Source organism: Engraulis encrasicolus, chromosome 2 (assembly GCF_034702125.1).
Source record: "Engraulis encrasicolus isolate BLACKSEA-1 chromosome 2, IST_EnEncr_1.0, whole genome shotgun sequence".
Lineage (NCBI taxonomy): Eukaryota > Metazoa > Chordata > Actinopteri > Clupeiformes > Engraulidae > Engraulis > Engraulis encrasicolus.
The window spans coordinates 17878735-17898612 of record NC_085858.1 but is presented as its reverse complement, the minus strand read 5'-3'; the positions used below and the strand labels follow the sequence as shown (position 1 = coordinate 17898612).

Genomic DNA, 19878 nt, shown 5'->3' with positions numbered 1-19878 from the left:
CACAGATTAAGCACCAGTGATGTTTTTTCTCTAAGCAGTCACCAGGAGCAAAAAAAACCAACAAAAAACGTCTGAAATGACTTTCTCACTTCCCCCTCCAATCTCCTCCCCTCCTTTATTTGTGACTTGATAGAAACCTCTCATCTTCTCATGTGCCATTCCACCAACGTTCTGCTGACAGAGAGCGAAAGTGTGTTGGCCGACTATCTGCGGTGCTCTCCTCTCTTGTTGTTTTCAACATCACTTGTCACACTGACAGCTAGTGTCACAGTATCAGTCTCAACAGCTCACTCAACCTATGGGATGTTGCCAAGATGGACAGAACTTTAATGGTCTTCGTTTCAGCCATTGCTTTCTCTGTCTGTGACTCATTAGTCCTGAAAGGTAAGTGTCTTCTTATGGAATATCACGCTCCAGGTTACACTGTAGTCTGATGGGAGCTCTAAATTAAATTTGACTATTAAGTCCACATTTTGAAATGAAGGTTCACATTTTGAAAGTTACTTGATTTGAGTGCATCCACTTTACAGTAAGTACAGTATGTGTCTGAGATCTACAAGCCATTCATATAGTATTTTACCAGCGATTTGCAGGTGGTTTGTGTCCATGTCTGCCAATGCTGTTTCATACTCTAGTCAATTTAATTTTATTTTGTTTTCCTTTTTTTTCTAGGGTAGTCACATTGAGACTGTTGCTTATTTTCCAAGTCATCACAGAGAGTTAAAGGACAACGGCAGTATTTTCAACATCAAGCCCCTTTTCTGAGTTGTCTGCAATGTTTAAAAAAAACTCTCGCCGTTTATTTGACGTTTGCTGCTGTATCTGTTATTTGGCTAATTTGGATTTGGTCTCCACCAGCTTTAGAATGGCCGTCTATGGGCATGTCCAATTATGTACCTAAATCCACCCAAAATATTTGTTTTCTAGTAAGAGTTCACTGGTATTCCATAACAATTTTCGGTAACACTTTATTTTAGGGATACATCTATTAGCACTAATACATACAATGTTAATGTCTGCATAAGTAACTTGTAAGGCATGTATTAAGCAAACGCTAAGGCCTACTAGGTCCTTACTAAGGTTAAATTGGTAATAAATCCCTTATTGTGCATGAACAAGACATTTGTGAATACATGCCTAACAAATGTTTGATTTTGCTTTGTACATGCCTTACAAGTTACTTATACAGGCACATTGTATGTATTAGTGCTAATAGATGTATCCCTAAAATAAAATGTTACCCAATTTTCATAGCGAAACATGGTTTCTATCATGTTTTATGTAGCATTTTGTAAATACATTTTTTTCCCTTTAATTCACAAAATACCAAATAAAAATGACAGAAGTCATTTTTCGCCTTCAAACCTCTTAGGGAATGCCATTGCCCTAACTACTTAGTGAGACGCATACTTTCGAAAAAACAAATGTTTTAAGTGTTTTAAGAACATATTTGGACATGCCCATAGACGGCCATTGTGAAGCCAATTGAGACAAGATCTAAATCAGCAAAATAACGGAGAGAGCAGCAAACATAAAACATTGCAGACAACTCAAAAAATAGAAGTATAGTGTAGGCTAGATTTTATTTCAGTGCCTGGGGTTGTGAAATGTAGCCTAACTGGCATGGCCTACTTCACAAGCAGGTGTTTCACCGATGCTACTGTGCATGCATGTCCATGGTGTGGTATGGTAGACTCCATACTGTGTATGTGACCTAGTATCACACTTTGCACCACTTGCAGTTTCTCTTCTGGTGCTGAAACATAAGTGGTGGGTGGGAAACGACGCAGTGGTTACTTAAATGCTGAATAGGTAACCAGAATGGAAAGCACATGCTAATCCTGCACAGGGATGATTTACATAGGTAATACTTAGCTAATCCTCTTGTTTATATATTCTTCAGGCTGGATTGTTTTAATGCTTAACAGAATGCACTACTACTAATTCTTTGTATGATAGGGAGGTTATACTTGAAGTAGACTTGGCACACAGGCACACTCCCCTCAGAATGATGGGGTCTTGGATGCAAGTTATTTCAGCTATAGGTGGATACTGGTTACTGAATGTACCCCTACCAACATTCATCCTACTGGCATACATGGGACTCAAACCTTGTGATCCTGCATGTAAGACATCTACAGCTAGTAAACAAGACCCTTTTTTATTGCCTAGTGGGGTGGTCTAGCCTTGCACCATAGGTGATATTCATAGCTGGACCATGAATCTGACCTGGCTCTATCCTCATCCTAATTACAATGCTCTGTGTAGTTTTGAATCTTGAGTAGTGAGTCACTGGGATGGTCTTAACCTGGTGACAACGCTGTTTGAATGCCAACCGGTAGTTCCACAGCTATGACTAGTTTGCGAGTCGAAACTAAGCTACTTCATGTGTAGCCAGGTTACCACAGCTACACTTTCTGTGATAAATAACTCCTTTGCTTAGTGTCTTTGCTCTCTCTATTAGATGTTCAGTGGTCAAATGTACTAATGTTAAGAAATATTTTCTTCTCCTTAGATAAGTCCTTGGTTTTGGAGGACAAGATGCCAGGAGACAATGTCAGCTTCAACTGCTCCATCAGTGGTGTAATGGACAACATTGATGTGGTTAAAGGAAACCAGCAAGGCAATGTGCTGATCATGAATACCCAGGGTAGATCCCCAACAATAGAACCACAATATAGAAAACGGATAAGCTTCACAAGACCATTGAATAAGCTGTCTGTAACCATCACCCAGCTGACAGAAGAAGACTCTGGAATATATTGGTGTCAGTACTCTGGACTTACGGAAAATGGTGATGTTATCAAGGCTGATTCCAAAGAGATAATCACACTTCTGGTAAAAGGTGAATGTCTAGTACATTGCAGAACATATGAATTTGTGACAAAATTGACGTCTTAACAGGACTTCACTAACCCACAGGAGTGTGTTAGTGTCACTGTGTGTTTGTGATTTCATGTGTGTGTGCTGTTTTTTGTTTGTTTTGTTAGAGCCTAAGCAGTGTCCAACGCTCCCAGCGATTTCACCTGACTCCACAATGCCAGTGTCCAGCGCTGTTGTCTGCTCAAATGACTCTGGACCCAGTATCATCATGGTGTCCTTCTCCATCGTCACTGCTGTTGTGGTCTTCATCATGTTCTCAATGATGATCATTTTCCACATCATACCTAAGGTAATACAAATGTATTGTTATGACATTCCCTGTTTTAATGCTTATCCACCTCCTCTTCTTTTTTCGTATCAATATAGTATACTGTTCTTCTTCTTTTTCTTCTTCTTCTTCTTCGTAGTAGTAGTAGTAGTAGTAGTAGTAGTAGTAGTAGTAGTAGTAATAGTAGTAGTGATAGAAGTGTTAGTAGTAATAGTAATCATAGTAGTACATAGTAATAGTAGCCCTAGTAGTCAGTGCTGCTGTGCCCAGCGCAGAAAGTCACCTAAAGGGCCCCAAATCCAATACATACAATGAAATGCGGACCTAATTCTGGGCTCCCCTTCTTTCCCAGGCCTGGGACAGGTGAATTCCCTGTCAACTTCCCTCTTAGGCCTACTGGTAATAGTAGCAGTAATAGTAGTAGTGTTGGTATACCTAATAGTAGTCGTAATTGGGGCAGCAGCCGTGGTAGCATTGTACTGTGCATTGTTACACTTGTGAAGGCATCATATACAACATTTTTACTTCACTTTTTTTTCGCAGATCAAGAAGTTGAGCAGCAGCGCCCCATCAGCCCAGAGCCGGCCCAATGACTCAGTCTATGAGGTCATGAGCACCACACTGAGGAGAACGTGAAGCACAGAGGCAGCACAGCAGACCACTGTCCGCATCTCACAGCAGCAGATCATGCAGATGCAGGTGCAGGTCATACATACAGCCATCATCTGTGGTGTGCACAGACATTTGAGGGGGCAGGTGCTGAAGGGGGAGCAGGGTGGGGGCATGTGGAACTTCCGGCTGCCTTACTACTAGACTATAGAGGCTATATATTACATCTGGGCATTATTGTCTCATGCTATTCATTGTCAAGTCAACATGGACCACATTACTTTGTGACAAAAAAAGACTTTCAGAAAAGAGCTTTGAAAAAGGGCCTTTCTTGTCCAGCAGGGAAAGGGGCAGGTGCTTTATCACCACCTCGTCCCTATCTGTGCACGCCTATGGCCCTCATAACCACATGTCTGCAGTACAGGGCACTCTGGTCTCGTCGGGGGCCGCCCAGGCGCTGTGTGAACTGCTATGCAAAGCAGATCATGATGCACCATCGCCTGGTGTTGATGTACAGTATGTACCACTGACATTGAGATTCTGCTCCATATTTGAGCTTGGTTGGGTTAGACCGTAGTGACCATATAGCACTGTGATATACCTCAATGCAGTAGTGTAGCGCTTTGGCAACATCCTTTCCTCATTCTGACATTACTCTCTGGAAATAAATGACACCATTCCATTGGTCTGTGCTTTCTTTTGTAAAATGCTATTCAATTATACATAGTTTTGAATACGTTTTTGAAGTATATTTTTTGCATTTTGTATTATGTTTATATGTATGCTGTCTCACTTTGTTTATACGTACATCTTAATGGGGAAGTAAATTAGCTCAAACAGGTCATATTTTCCGAAATAAGTGTCCTCACATATGTGCGTTTTAGAGACATTTTGTGGGGTTGTTTGGTGTGGCATTCTAATGATGACTTTGAGACAAGTTTAAAAAAGTTGGGAAAAGTAAGTTTTGCACCTCATCTTGACATATGTAAACTCTGGGAACCTACAAGAATGAAGATAAATAGGGTTGGACATCCGAAAAGCAAAATAATGATGTCAATCTCTGTCAAAACACCAATACATGCAATAAAAATACAACAATACTTGACCTCCTTTGCTTTTATTTCTTTTAGCCCAGAAAATTCCTAAACCTTCAGGATTCATCTCCTCCTTTTACCCCCTTAGCGCAGTCACCCTGTTATAACCTTATTGTCACCAACATAGTAATGACCAAGTCTTCATCTGTTACTTAGGGCTCTCTGCATTTTCATAGCAATGTTGTTATGATGTAGTTGATTATTTGTCTACATACTACTTAGTACAAGATTGTGATGTGGAGTTTTCTCGTTTCTTTGACCAATTCTTATTTCTTCGGCCAAATGTCTCAAGTTCGTCCTCCTTTAATTTATGATGACACATCTTTTATTTTTAGTTATACAGATGTTTTATAAGTGTAAGTGAGTAATTGTGCGTTGACATCTTAACTGCTCACGTCAAAAGTTCCATTTGCAGTTGACATAATATGTTTTTTTCGCAATAAAGCTTGGAGTGACGATGCTGTGGTTGCTGTTTGTCTCACTGTGGTCGTGTTTACTCTCAATCCGAGTTGCTAAAGCTGGAAAAATAAGCAGGCATATGACGTGTCAGCGTGTGTGTGTGAAGATAAAGGAGAGACTTCCTTTGTACAAAGGCTCTTTGTGCACACTGTAAAACATTGCTGACAGTCAAAACGTAAAAAGTAAGTTCCCCTGCTGCCGAAAATTTGTAAGTTAACTGAACTTGAGAAAGCCTCAAGTTGAGTTAGGTCTTGAGTTGAGTTAACTTACAAACTTAAGGCAGCAGCGGACTTTACATTTTTACGTTTAACTGGTTTGTAATGTTTTATAGTGCAGATGGGTCTGCTGGTGGGGCTGTTTACATTTTACTGGAAAAGACTCAACTACGTAGTCTACATCATAACAACAATGCTATGACATTGCTGAGAACCTAAAGTAACAGATTAACCCCTTAAGACGCGGCTTAATACATTTGTTGTTACCAGTATGGTAATGACCAAGTCGTGGTGCATTTCTAAAGGGCCTGTGTTGTGTCATAGTATTGTAGTGCTATGGTAGTTACATTTCAATGACTATTACAGCGTGCCACTGGAGGTACGGCGCGCATTAAGGGGCTACGACTTTGTCATTACAATTTTGAGGACAATAAGGTTATAACAGGCAAAGATGGTTTTAAGTTAGATTCAGTTGGTTGGGGTTTGGGGGTGATGGGAGAACTGAAAATGAACCTTCTTTTGTGCGGTAATAAGGGGAAGCAAAGATATAGGCAACCAAGCAACCAAAGAAAACGTCTGAGCGTCTCAGTTTCTGAGAATCACAAGCATCTTAATGCTGCAATCTTTAGGTACTTGTTTGCCTTGTTTGGTTCAGTGTTTGATGTTAATCACAAGGCTACACAAGTGTCAAAGAGTTGTGTTACTGACTTTACATCCAGTGAATGGGGGACAGACAGGAAGGGGGTGAATGATGTTGTTTTACATAGAAGCAGATTACGTGTCACAATCAAACGTTAACGATTGGGTAAAATCAGATACACATTTTAAACCTCAACAGAGTCCTCCCACCAGTAATCATTTCTCAAATCAGCTCTCCAAGACCCCTTGTACAAATGAAATTAATAATAAAAAAGGTATATGACCAGACTAATTCAAAACACTCCATTCATGCTGGAAAAGAGTAATTGTGTAGGCCTAACTACAATTTCAAAAATAATATGCTGTAAGAGATCATGCTATGGAATAGTATTCTATAAGCCATATTGGCTGTGTGTGCATAGGTGTGTGGGAATACACCTTGTCTAGAGCACTCATTATTTTGCACAGGATTTAACCTTGACCATGGAAATGACCAACACATTGTTTTTTATTAACTGACCACCAGAGGTCATGTGACAGCTCTCCTTACCTGGTCTGGCCTGGAGAGGACTGGCTCAAGTATTGCAATGACCCTGTCTGTCTGTCTCTGTGTTTGTCTGGCCACAGTGTTTCGAGTATTCTGCAGGGGGGAGAACACACATCACATGCAGCTGCCAAGGGGTCAGTCAGGCTGCCATCTCTGACTGGTCTTGTTTACAGTGTGGCATATGATGGATTCATGATTATGCAGCACTTATGATGCTTGCATATGCAGTAGGCCTATATGCCTGCTGCAAGAGCAGTAGGCTAGTGTGTACTACTGTCTTCAATTTGCCAATTTGCAATCACTTATTTTGCACGCATTAGAAGGCGAAAATGTGTAGAACCAATTAGTTCCCCCTGTTGTTGTAGAGCAGTACACTTTTTTCATCCTACCAGCAATTTGTAAGCCTATACTCCATACCAAACCACAAAGAGTTTGTGGTATCCAGAAAGGTGCACAATGCAAATGCAAAAAAAAGGTAACACTTTCTATGAAGCCCATATAGCGCATTATGAGCGCATTTATAGCAAATTATAATGCACATTATAATTACTTACAACGCATTACGACTACACCGATGATGTTTCATGATGTTTTATGTTAACAGTAATGAAAAACCACGAATCTAGCTTATAATACTTAATAAATCCAAGGATATTATGAGTGCTCATGACTGGATATAAACTACAGGCTGCCTGATGGGGCTTACAGTACATGATGCATTATAGATGTGCATTATACAGTGCATAGATGCATCCATATGAACTTCACTTTACTTAGAGCACACATTGACGACTTATGATCTCACATGAAACATTATAGCATCGTATGAGCCCTTATGACAGTTTATCATCCAGGTCTGTGCATAGAGGGGTATAGGTACTCATAATGTACTATAAGCTCCATCAGGCAGCCTGTTGTTTGTAGCCAGTCATGAGCACTCATGACACCCTTGAATTTATAAAGCATTATAAGCTAGATTCACGGTTATTCATAACTGTTAATATAAAGCATCATGAAGCATTATGAGTGTAGTCATAATACGTTGTTGTTAGTAATTATAATGTGCATTATAATTTGTTATATATGCGCTTATAATGTTGGCTTTAAGTAAAGTGTTACCAAAAAAAACTAAATCAAGTTAATGGCCACGTTTTAGTGTCATCTGTTTTGAGTGCTGTGTAAAATCTACGTCAACGACTCAAGTAGCCTATGTTGTATTTATCTCGCAGCATAGTGACATACATGACAAGATTCCTGCAATTGCTAGATTCACGAGCGCACGTTCAAGAGAGGCCGCTTTCCCCCTGAGGTTCGCCTGAGGTAATCCAGTTGTTTCTCATCCTTTTCATCATGTGTGAAATGATTCCGAGAATCATTCACCTCCTATGTACATTGAACACCCAAGTAATTCCCGTCCTCGATCCGTTCCTCCGGTCCAGTGAAAAACTATGTTTTTGAAGTGTAGGTCCACCACACATTTGTATGCATTGCTCATAGATGACGTCTTGCATTAAACCCACACTTACCATGAGGTGCACCGCAATTATCACCGTGTGTACAGTTTATAAATATACAGTACTACAGTGCAAGTCCCGCCTCGCACTGGACGTGCGTTAACGTGCAGGTGTGCTGCTCCGAGGTTTGACACACCTTCAGGTGTGTCAAGCAGACGAGAATCCGTTTTTGCCAGTCTCTCGGGTTGGTAGGGAAAGATATGGTGAATAAAAATCCATTATTTTAAAGCCAACGCATGTACAGCTGTCGTGAAACGAACAATTTTGGAGTGATCCTCAACGCACCCAAGGAACGTGACGCACAAACTACAGTATTCCGTCCAAGAATTGGGTGCTGTTATTAGCGCGCAAGAACGGCGAATAAACAGGGATTGGACCACCTAACGGAGGAAGGCATTTTCAACTGATCGAAGTAACCAACTTGTGCGAATACCTGTTAACTGATAAAAAATGAAGAAAGCCGGATACTCAGGTAAGTGATTGTCAGACTTTTACACGGCCTTTTTGTATTGACAGTTAACCTACTGTAATCAATTATTTTCAATTGTTTCCAATACACACTTTTTGCACACTAAACAGACTATTCTAAATCTAATGGATCATGGCATCGACCTGCACATTACAGAAGTGTGGCCTGCACTTTGCTCAGTGACACTTCCTGCGTAGGCTATGTAAGGAATGTGGAAGCATCCATAAGACCATAAAATGAGAAGAACAGTGAGCTGTACTTAACGGCATCCCAGGTTACACAGTTACTGCCGCTTCCAAACAAATTATGTAAGTATTTTCTGTGGTGAAAACAATATCAACTTTGCAAATAGAAAACTTTGCATAGGCAAAGCAAAGGTAAAGAAAAGAAATAATTTTAGTTGTAATTGGTCTCCTATGTGACTGTGTGACTCAGGAAAGAATGCCACTAGATTTGAAATGTCAGTCACTACTGTACTCTGCCCTGGTCCAGAGCTGACTGCTGAGAAGACCCTTTGAGGTCATGACATTTCAGACTATTGCACCACACTGCATTTCCTTGCAACAGTTATGGCCTCTCGACAAGCACCAACAAACCATCTGTTTCCCTGGCGCCGTGGTTTGATGTGGTAGGCAAATATGTTTCATTCACCCAAACGAACCCTACACACCAAATATGGTCAACTGAAAAAAAGTTCAGCATTGTCATCTAAAAAAAGGCAAGCAGTCTTTTTATTTAGTTTTAACATCGTCTCCTCTCCTCACAGAGGTTCTGAAGTTCAGTATAGTCTCAGTCAGGTCTGTGCAACTATTATCCATAAGGAATGCTGGTGCCTTTGCAGTGTCTTACTGTACAGTAATGCAGCAGTGGTCCCTATTCGCATGGCTGCTGGCAGCTTTGGTCGGGCCTAGGACAACATCATTTGAAAGGCCGCCCATCCCACCAAGTATACAATGAATTGAGGTACCAATTTTGGGCCCCCTCTCTCCCTGTGCCTGGGACAACTGACCCCTTTTACACCCACACACTATTGGCTGCCCTGTTACTCATTGTCACACAGCACTCAGCCACATCCTTCCTCAGGGCTCATGTTGGATCATGCCGCCCCTCTGTGCTCGGCTTGTTGGGCCTGCCCACATCTCCTTTACCTGCTGCTGATCTCATGCCAGGGGTATTTCTGCAGTTGAAGCTTGACTGGTGGTGTCTCTCTCTCTCTCTTGCTCTCTCTCTCTCTCTCTCTCTCTCTCTCTCTCTCTCTCTCTCTCTCTCTCTCTCTCTCTCTCTCTCGTTAAAGCTTTTGATTCCTCCCTTCACCTGGGCATTGACAGACGAGCTGTTGTTTACATTACTGCAGGGGGATTACTGTTAATGCTTCAACAGTTTTGCTTAGGATCGCTGCTTGATTTCCATGTGATCTTAGTCATGGGCTTAATCAAGGCATCACTCATGTGCCACTCGCTTGTTATTCTTTGTTTGTTCGCCTATCAAGTAATTATTTTATTGGTCGCTAGGTTCATTTGTGTGTCATTTAAGTTGTCCATGGAGCGCATGATACTATACATTTGTTGGAGTGTCAACTGTGTGTGTTTGTTTTAGGAATTGGAGTGTTTCAAGTGTACACACTTGAGAAGGGATAGTATAGTAAACAGTGGTTTGTTGGCGTTTCAAAGGATGGTCTTCGTGTCACGTGAAGGGTTGATGTGCTGGACATGCCAAGGACATAGGATATGTGTGTGAGCGAGTGCGTGTTTGCGCGCATGTGTGAGTGTGTGTGTACATGTGTGTGCCTTTGTGTGTGGGTGTGTCCATATGCACATTTGTGCACAAGTGTAGAGACCCTACCTGCGTTTTTTGTGCAAGTTCATGTGTGTATGTGTGCACTTGGCTCCAAGTTAGTGTGTTTGAGTGTGTGTGTGTGTGTGTGCGTGTGTGTGTGTGTGCGCGTGCGTGCGTGTGTGTGTGCCTGCGTGCCTGCATGTGTAGGCTATGTGCATGCCTGTGTGCATGCGCGCGTGCATGTGTGTGTCGGCTGCTTTGACTTTTGCTCACCACCACCCTCCTCAACCACAAGTAAATCAGTAACTTAACTCAGGAATGATACTCAAACAGACGAACAATGGAACCCTTCCCTTCAAGTGCGCTCAAAAGAACTATCAATAACACTGCCCGGCCGCTCCAGGAAGACTTACACTCCTCCAAAATTACCAGCATGTCACAATGTTTTCTCCTCAACTCTTTTCCTTTTTTCCCTCTTCATCTCTCTCAGCCTGAGGCTCTTCAGCTCTTCAAGTTCAGCTCAATCACTTCAGGACCTGCATGCAGGGCCGGATTAACCCACAGGATAGATGTGGCTGCAGCCTAGGGGCCCCCACTAGACAGGGGGCCCCCAGTTGGCCAAAGGGGGTGGGGGAATATGGGGGGGGGGGGCAGAATTGTGACAAGATGCAGTATTGAGAAATTTGTCTGCACATATGTCATTGTTAATTCCTATCTTGGAATTATGACACTGGCTTGTTTTTGCCGCAAAATTTGCCTTCTGAGGGGGGCCTCCATAAACCTGAAGCCTAGAGGCACCAGTCCATCTTAATCCAACCCTGCCTGTATGCTCTTTTCTTTCCGACGTGATTCATTGTTTGACTGTCTCATGTACTATCTCCTGTGTTTGCTGATTGAGACATTATCTAGCGTTGTGTGGGTGGCGGATGAGTTATGGCCTCCTGCAGAGTCCATGGTATCAGACGATAGGAGAATTTATCGCTTGTTGACTTCCACAAGTCCCTTCACAAGTAATTGTAGTCTAGCCTTGCTGCTCTGCTTGTCTCTGCTTTCCACTTGTACATTGTAAAAATGAAAGGTTCCTGGGGGCGCTGTGGCGCAACGCACCAAACAGTGCACATGTAACAGTGCAGTGCCCTAACATTTGAGACAGGGCAGAGCCAAACCTTCACGTTTTCACAGTGTATACTTTGTGGGAGCCTTGAGCTGTTTGTTATAATCTCAGCGAGGCTTGTCTGTATATGTAGACAGGTAACCTGAGTGGCGGCAAATTCTCCTCTGGGGTTGTTTATTCTTCTCCTGTCCCGTCCGTGCTCTCCGTACCGTTTCTTCCTGGCGTGTCTTGTCATCACTGCCAAGGCTTGACAGCTTGTTGTCAGGGCCAAATTAGCGAGGTTGCCTTTCCTGCCTGCGACACTAACCTTAGCCGAAAGCAAGTCTTTCGAAAAGGGCACCCGCACAGACAGAGTCGCTGATTACTGTATGATAGACAGTTGTCTGCGTGGGCGTTTTGTCTTCTGTCTTGCTACAAGGGAGACTAAAATGAACTGTTCCATGTTTGGGTAAAGCAGTGTCACTGCAGTTGCATGGAAAGTTACAACTGGAAGTATTAGGTTATATGGTTAAGCAATTATAACACTAGTGGGATCGGGGTTGGTAATGGATATTGTCTCGGGTGTGGTTCTGTTCATAATCACAAGGCTACAAGATGATATACGCATATCAACCATTGTGTCACAATAAAGACGAAACTAGGCAAGACTCATAAACTTAACTTTCAAGGCTTTTCATTATCATTATATAAATCACTTTCACTTTCACATAATTGCCAGGACAAAAAGTTACAGAGTGTCCAAAGTATGAAAGTGTTTGAGTACATCATAGATCAAGAATGAGCTCTTTCACTTTTAACGCTTAATCGGGTTGTTGTGTTCATTGGGGCCTTTTTGATTCATGAAATTACATTCTTACTCTCTCCAAAGAAAGCAAAAATGATCGAACAAGTTAAGGTTAAGTACTTCTGTCAAGTGACACTTCAGAACCAGTCAGATAGCATTCTTGAATGCAACAGCCGTATCGCAGGGGAGATCTTTGGTCATTTTTTGACCACAATCTCTGTGTGTCAGACAGCTGATATGAGCAAAGGGCCCTTTTAACGCACATCCCAACAGAGCTCGGCACGTTGCAAACGAAAGCATTTCAACAATCTGTCATTGCGGTGCGATAATATTCACAGACATGTTCAGCCATTACTGCCAAGCTGGCTGGGGAGTGTGAGTTTAACTAACCTTTGATCGATCACACACACACACACACTCATGCACACTCCTGACTCTCGCGTTCACCCAAGGTCATGAACTCACTCGGCCTGGCCCCAAGTTTCCTTTTTTTTTAATTCACATTTTTTGGATGTGCAGCAAAAGTCCTATAGTCAATGTTGTACGCCCATTCTCCCAGAAATAATAAAAAAAAATACACACACACAAGCGTGAGGCGTGGGTCATTTTCTATGTCTGCGAGAAAGACAAGAGCAATTGCCTCCATTTTTCTGAGTCCCAACCAGCCGGCTAGCCAGGCAGGCAGGCAGTCAGGCAGGCAGGGAGGCAGGCAGGCAGGCAGGGAGGCAGGCAGGCAGGCAGGCAGGCAGGCAGGCAGGCAGGCAGGGAGGCAGGCAGGCAGGCAGGTAGGGAGGCAGGCAGTCAGGCAGGCAGGCAGGCAGGCAGGCAGGCAGGCAGGCAGGCAGGCAGGGAGGCAGGCAGGGAGGCAGGGAGGCAGGCAGCCAGGCAGGCAGGGAGGCAGGCAGGCAGGCAGGTAGGGAGGCAGAGCCGCCGCCGCCGTGCAGACCAGGGTCAGGGTCATCGCTGCTCCGGTCACAGACAGTCTCAGGGGAAGCGGCTCTCAGGCCTAGGGTTAGGGTTAGGGCTAGGGTTCTTATCGAGCCTCATGTACAAAAAGAGGAAAGCAGAGAGAATGACAGAAGGAAATAAAGGAATGAAGGAAAACCGAGAGAAGCAGAAAGAATGACAGAAAGAAAGGGAGGAAGGAAAAAAGAGAAAGAGAAAAATGAAAAGAAAGACGGGAAGACAGAAAGGAAGAAATAAAGGAAGGAAAGGTAATAAAGAGGGGACTGTTCTGCTGCAAGGAAAGAAAAAATGAGAAAGACAGAAAGAATAAAGAAGGGAAGAAGGAAAGGAAGAAATAAAGGAAGGAAAGGACAAAAGAGGGGACTGCTCTGCTCTGGGGTGAAATTCTCAAAACCAAAGTTGCTTACTACATTAGCTACTTTGTTGTTTTCAATGCATTTTCCCATTGGCAACTACCGAAGTTGCTAACAGGCTAACAACTTCTCTTTTGAGAAACTCACCCCTGCTGTGTTCTGGCCTCGTCTGCTCTCTCCATTCCTTGCTGGTCATTGACGGTGGAGAGCAGAGAGCAGAGAGCAGAGGGGGTTGTGAAAGTACAGAGCTACAGAGCTCTTCTGCTGGCAGCACATACTCCCAACATGTGTAATGAGGCTCATAAAAACACAATAGAACAGATGTGGGCTGTGTGTGTGTGTGTGTGTGTGTGTGTGTGTGTGTGTGTGTGTGTGTGTGTGTGTGTGTGTGTGTGTGTGTGTGTGTGTGTGTGTGTGTGTGTGTGTGTGTGTGTGTGTGTGTGTGTGTGTGTGTGTGTGTGTGTGCACGCATTTACACCCGCTTGTGCATTTGTGTGTGTCTGCATGTGTGTGTTTGTGTGCACAAGGCATGCATGTCCTTGCCTGCTCTGTGTGTGTATGAATGCATGCATGTCATGATCTTGTATGTAGTATGTGTGCATGCATTTATGTATATGTAATACATAAGGTTGTGTGACGTGAATGTGTATGTTTGGACACATGTGTTTGCTTTCTGTATGTGTCAGGGGTTAGCATGGTGTGTTCGTGAATTGTTTGGGCATTTGCGTACATGTGCGTACGCGTGAATTTTGGTGTGTGTGTGTACAGAACGTGTGTGCAGAGCTCAAACAGTGCCTATCCTTCTGGGCAAACACCACCAGCTGCGTGAATGGCTGGATGGATGGATGGCTAGAGAACAAAGACAGAAGAGTGGAGCAGTCCTCACCTCCTCCTCCTCCTCCTCCTCCTCCTCCTCCTCCTCCTCCTCCTCCTCCTCCTCCTCCTCCTCTTCCACCACCTCCATCACCCCTTCCCCTTCCCACTCTTCCCTCCATCCCTTATTTGCACTCCTCAGTCATTCAGAGCCAATCACCCTTTACTTGTCCTTTCACAGCCTCCAAGACACCAGCACTCAGGGATGGACTGGGATAAAAAAGTCCCAGGTGTTTGTGCATGACCCTCCAAGAAAATGCAAAAAAAGGTCCCCCCATTAACCTTTTTAAGCTTGATGCTGCAGCTGCATATACGCTGCATTGACTCATGCACCTGGAACGAGATGGGCGCTGCATTTCCAGCCTCTTGAGATTTGAGTTCCTAGCTTTTAAAGCCAACTTATTTCATGTTCATATGCTTTGGAGGCTGAGATATTTAGGTTTTTATAGGCTGAGCACATCTTTTCCCAAAAAGGGCTCAGGCATTCAGCAGGCTCCTTAGTCTTAAATGGGTTAAGGACTGTTGGTCCACTGGGAAATGTCCTATATTCCAGATTGCCAGTCCACGGCTGCCTGCACTTGACCGACGCAACTGACACATCAATCAATCAACAAGTTTGGCATGTGCATGGGTGTTGACCTGAGGGGCCCTGTATTGTCCATGTGTAAACTCTCCACAAAGCTCTCCGCACTCAGGCTTCCACACTATTGTGCAGCACTGCTGAATTGGACAAGTTGGTGGAGACACTTCATTGGAAAGTGTGTACATAAGGCTGGCACGAGCGCTTTATTAACACGTTATGACACATATCCTGAACATTCATGAGACCCAATGGATGTCAAGGTGTTGTTTTTGCATTCCAAAAATATCACCCTACATTTGCAAAGAACTGACAATAGTCACACATTTTAACAGACATGTCACTTTTATGCAGACATCTTCAAATACTGACAATATATTGTATTGTACTGCCAATTTAGTTGTCAAGTTACCTTTCTAACAAATACGTACCACCACCATGACATTCTAGGTGTTCATTATGACTGTGAAAATTACGTTTTGAATTTCCAGTAATCAAAAATGTTAACTACAAAATATACTGTACTTTGGTCATACGAGTAAATATTAGTTCATTACTTAGCAAAATAGTAATCAAAAGATACATTTGGAAATAGGCAGCACAGTTGCAAGGAGAAGCATGTAGTTGTAGTACCTACTGGCCTACTCTGGCCACAATCCTACATGTACCTGTAGCCCCTTAATGCACGCCGTGCCTCCTGTGGCACGCTGTAATAGACATTGAAAGTTAACTATACTACACTACTTAGACAGTGCACGGGGCCTTTAGTAATAGGCCTACATTACGACATTGCGTCATTGCAATTCTGGTAACAGCTAATTTATAATGCCGTGTCTTAAGGGGTTAACACCGAAATATTATTGAACACAAAAAATGATTTTGGAACAATATGATGCATCGCACTGTGTGGAGTGGAGTCCCACGTATAGTACTTTTGCAGCAGCCAGCCAGCCAGCCAGCCAGTTAGTCGTGTTTTGCTGCACCAGTTTGCTGGCTGGCGTGAGTGTGGTTTCCCCTCCAGGACACTGCTCTGGGCTGAGATGGTGGGGCTGCTGAGCATGCCGTGAAGCACTGCTGCTGCACACGTGAGGTGTGAAACCCTTGCTCAGCACTTTTCCTCGCATCTGCACCGCTTCTGCAAAACATCTCCGCTAAGCCAGTGTAAACAACTGACAGCTCTGAACGTGTTGCTTATTCAAAACAACACAAGAGGATGACTGAGAATGAGATTAGCAATAGACAGCTAGTGTAAATTTATGCATATCAACTTCGAAAAGGCCTCACAGCCTTATGGTCGTCACAAGTCATACATAACTGTCTGGTAGCTGGTTAAATTGGACGTATGGAAGGGGAAGCAATTCATATTGTCAAAGCTCTCTTAGCATTTAATTGGTGAAATTGGACGTAGTGGGTCAAGGGAAGCGTCACACATTGTCAAAGCTCTCCAAGATTCAGTTGCTGATGGTTGCTGCACCGGTTTGCTGGATGGCATGAGCCAGTGGTGTAGTCTACTTTTTTATGGTGGGTATACTGTAGGCTTATATTGGAGCATTTTTTGAAGTGGGTATACTGTATATATTTGTGCCATTCAAAATAATGGTTAAATCAATTTTAAGTGGGTATACTGAAATCCATGAAATTTAGAAGTGGGTATACTCCGTATACCCGCGTTCTATGTAGACTACACCACTGGCATGAGCCTAGTTTCCTACGAAAGCACACGATGGCGATGCACATGTGAAGTGTGAAACTATTCATCACCACTTTTCTTGCCATCTGCACCAGTTCTGCTAAACATACGCGCTACAGCAGTGTGAACAACACCTCTCTGTCTGAATGTGTTACTTACTTAAAAAACAACAACAACATAGAGGACTGTCAACAAGATTAAAAATTGATAGCTATTAGCTGGTGTAAATGTAGGCATGCCAACTACGAAAAGGCCTTATAGCCACAGTCGTAGGGGAGCAGCCTGAACACACACACACACACACACACACACACACACACACACACACACACACACACACACACACACACACACACACACACACACACACACACACACACACACACACACACACAAATACTAGAGGTGCTCCGATTGCTCGGTTGCCGATCATGACCGGCCGATAATGGCCAAAAATAGCCTGATCGGTGATCGGAAAAACATGCCGATCAAAAAACCGATCGAGAGATATTAAATTCCTCACGCAACCATTTGCCTTTACACCTGGCGCTGCATGTAGGCGCTGGCTCTGCACAGCTGCAACTGCACCAAAAGAAGGCATCTTTGCTTGTCTATAACTTTTCGCCATTCCCCCCTTCATTTCCACCATTCATAACCATATCTGCATCAACAATTATCTGATTTTCCGATCCATGCGCCGTTTACCTGAGTGACAATGTAATTTGCGATTGAGTACTCGCCAGTGAGCCATGTTACGTTATAACCTGTGTAGTTGCCTTTGTCAGCACGCGACAACTTCACGTTGTCAGCACAAACATGTCAATTATTGTTTTCAAAGTTGTTTAAAGTTGGCAGTCAGTCGATTAGTTTGATAGTCGCTGAAACACCAAGCGACAGATGTGGTTAAAACTTGAGAGAGAGATTCAGAACGGTAGTGGAGCACTGCAACTGCATGTGGACGGTGACAGAGAGGGGAGGGGCTCTCCTCACGAGGCTGCTCATTTAAAGCGACAGGTTGTTTTTTTCTCGTATGTGGAAGACTATTTGATGTAATGTTTCAGTTTCAATTCAATCTTAAATAGTTTAGTTATTCTATGCAATAACTTATACATTGATTAATACTGTAGACTGTATTACCAACACTAGTCTGAAAGATAATAATAATAATAATAATAATAATAATAATAATAATAATAATAATAATAATAATAGCCTAATAATAGCCTAATAATAGACATGTGCAAATTAAGATTGATTGGTTTATGGGCAGAAATGGTATTCAATAAGGATAATTAATAGGCTATTAAAAAAATAGGAAATCATTTTTGTGATCGGCAATGATCGGTAATCGGCAGATAAAGATTTTTGGTGATCGGTATCGGTGATCGGACCCAAAAAATGGTGATCGGAGCACCTCTAACAAATACACACATAAATACACACACACAGTGTTGGTTTCCTTGTGGCCATTTTGTTTGACAAGTGGGGAAAGAAAGGGGCCACACTGATTGTTGGTTGGAGAGTAGGTGGTGGTGGCTTGCCTACACTATGTGCCTGAGGTGGTTGGGGTGTCTATATTTGTGTGCGTGTGTGTGAGTATGTGTAGGTTCACTTGTTTGTAAAGCTATTCTCACGTGTGTGTGTGTGTGTTTATATGTGGGTGGGAGACGTGACGCCTTGTTTTTTCGTAACATTGGTTAAAAACCTACAAAACTGTTATTTTTCCTCTTAAAAACAAATGACAATAAAGAACATGTGGTACATTATGTTTCATATTAGTCTTAGTTGAGAAGAAACATTTTTGTTAAGATTTATGTAAAGGTTTATATGTCAAATATCCTGCAGTGTGACTGTAACATGAAACCTGGAATATATATATATATATATATATATATATATATATATATATATATATATATATATATATATATATATATATATATATATATATATATTAACCGACAACATTTTGAATAATGTATGAAGCATTTGGCATGATTGCATAAATATTAACTTTATATTAAGATATGTGAATGTGAAAAAAACTCAAGACAGTAATATTAACTACAAGTTCAATTTCGTAACACAAATTGCGTCCTGTGGGGTGACATGTATGCCAATGTTTGTGAACGGGCAGCTGCAAGGCCAACTACAAGGGTCTTAAAGACTGGCTCCTAACCAGTCAGTACCTCAGTTATTGGAGAGTGCTGTGGAAGCTTACGTAAGGTGACTATTAACCTCTTAATATGTCTTCATATTGCAATGTTTCTGTCACGCAATGCTTAGGTTCATTTTATGATGTCCTGTGGTGTGACTGCTCTTATAGAAGGAAAAAAATGTTTTTGTAAATGAAAACACATATTAAGATTAAGCACAATATCATTATCAAGTTAGCATGAGCTCAGATGTCAGTCATGTATACAAAAGGATTAAAATGGCCATAATACAGTGAATTTCCTGTGGTGCGACTTCATTTTCCTGCGGTGTGACATGCCTATGCAATGTGTTGATGCAGGACACATTTTCCCAAAAATGGCAAAAATTAGTCGAAATTCCATGGACCACTAAGTGCTTTAGTTTTTCTATTTTTTTCCATTTTTTTCCATCAATTTTTTCAGAAATTGGAAAAACTTTTTTTTTTTTTGCGTTACGCCCTTAAACGTCAACCACCCATGTGTGTTTGTGTGTGTGTGTGTGTGTGTGTGTGTGTGTGTGTGTGTGTGTGTGTGTGTGTGTGTGTGTGTGTGTGTGTGTGTGTGTGTGTGTTTATTTAGGAGGTGAACTAATACAGTGTGTGTCACTGTGTTGTGACTAATGTTGTGTGACTTAGTGTATGTTTGTGTGTGTGTGTGTTTGTGTGTGGGTGTGCACGTGTGCGTGCTTACATGTGTGTGTGTGTGTGTGTGTGTGTGTGTGTGTGTGTGTGTGTGTGTGTGTGTGTGTGTGTGTGTGTGTGTGTGTGTGTGTGTGTGTTTGCATGCTTTTGCATGTGTATGTGTGTGTGTAAAGCCTGCTCTAGGGGCCTGTAGTGGCATAAGTGTTGGT

At 42.5% G+C, this 19878-nt stretch overlaps 2 protein-coding genes across 2 annotated transcripts in view; both read left to right on the top strand.

The window, feature by feature from the left end:
* Nucleotides 1–167: 167 nt before the first annotated feature.
* On the top strand, nt 168–4493 carry LOC134460972 (uncharacterized). The gene is made up of 4 exons (XM_063213646.1): nt 168–384; nt 2516–2845; nt 2991–3172; nt 3695–4493. The coding sequence occupies exons 1-4, from the start codon at nt 315–317 to the stop codon at nt 3785–3787; spliced, it is 675 nt and encodes a 224-aa protein (XP_063069716.1). The 5' UTR covers nt 168–314; the 3' UTR covers nt 3788–4493.
* Nucleotides 4494–8380: 3887 nt separating this feature from the next.
* Nucleotides 8381–19878, top strand: part of septin9a (septin 9a) — a 165831-nt gene continuing 154333 nt past the window's right edge. The window contains exon 1 of the mRNA XM_063223655.1: nt 8381–8700. Coding sequence (XP_063079725.1) covers nt 8679–8700 — 22 coding nt within the window. The 5' untranslated portion in view covers nt 8381–8678. The remainder of the gene's footprint in view (nt 8701–19878) is intronic.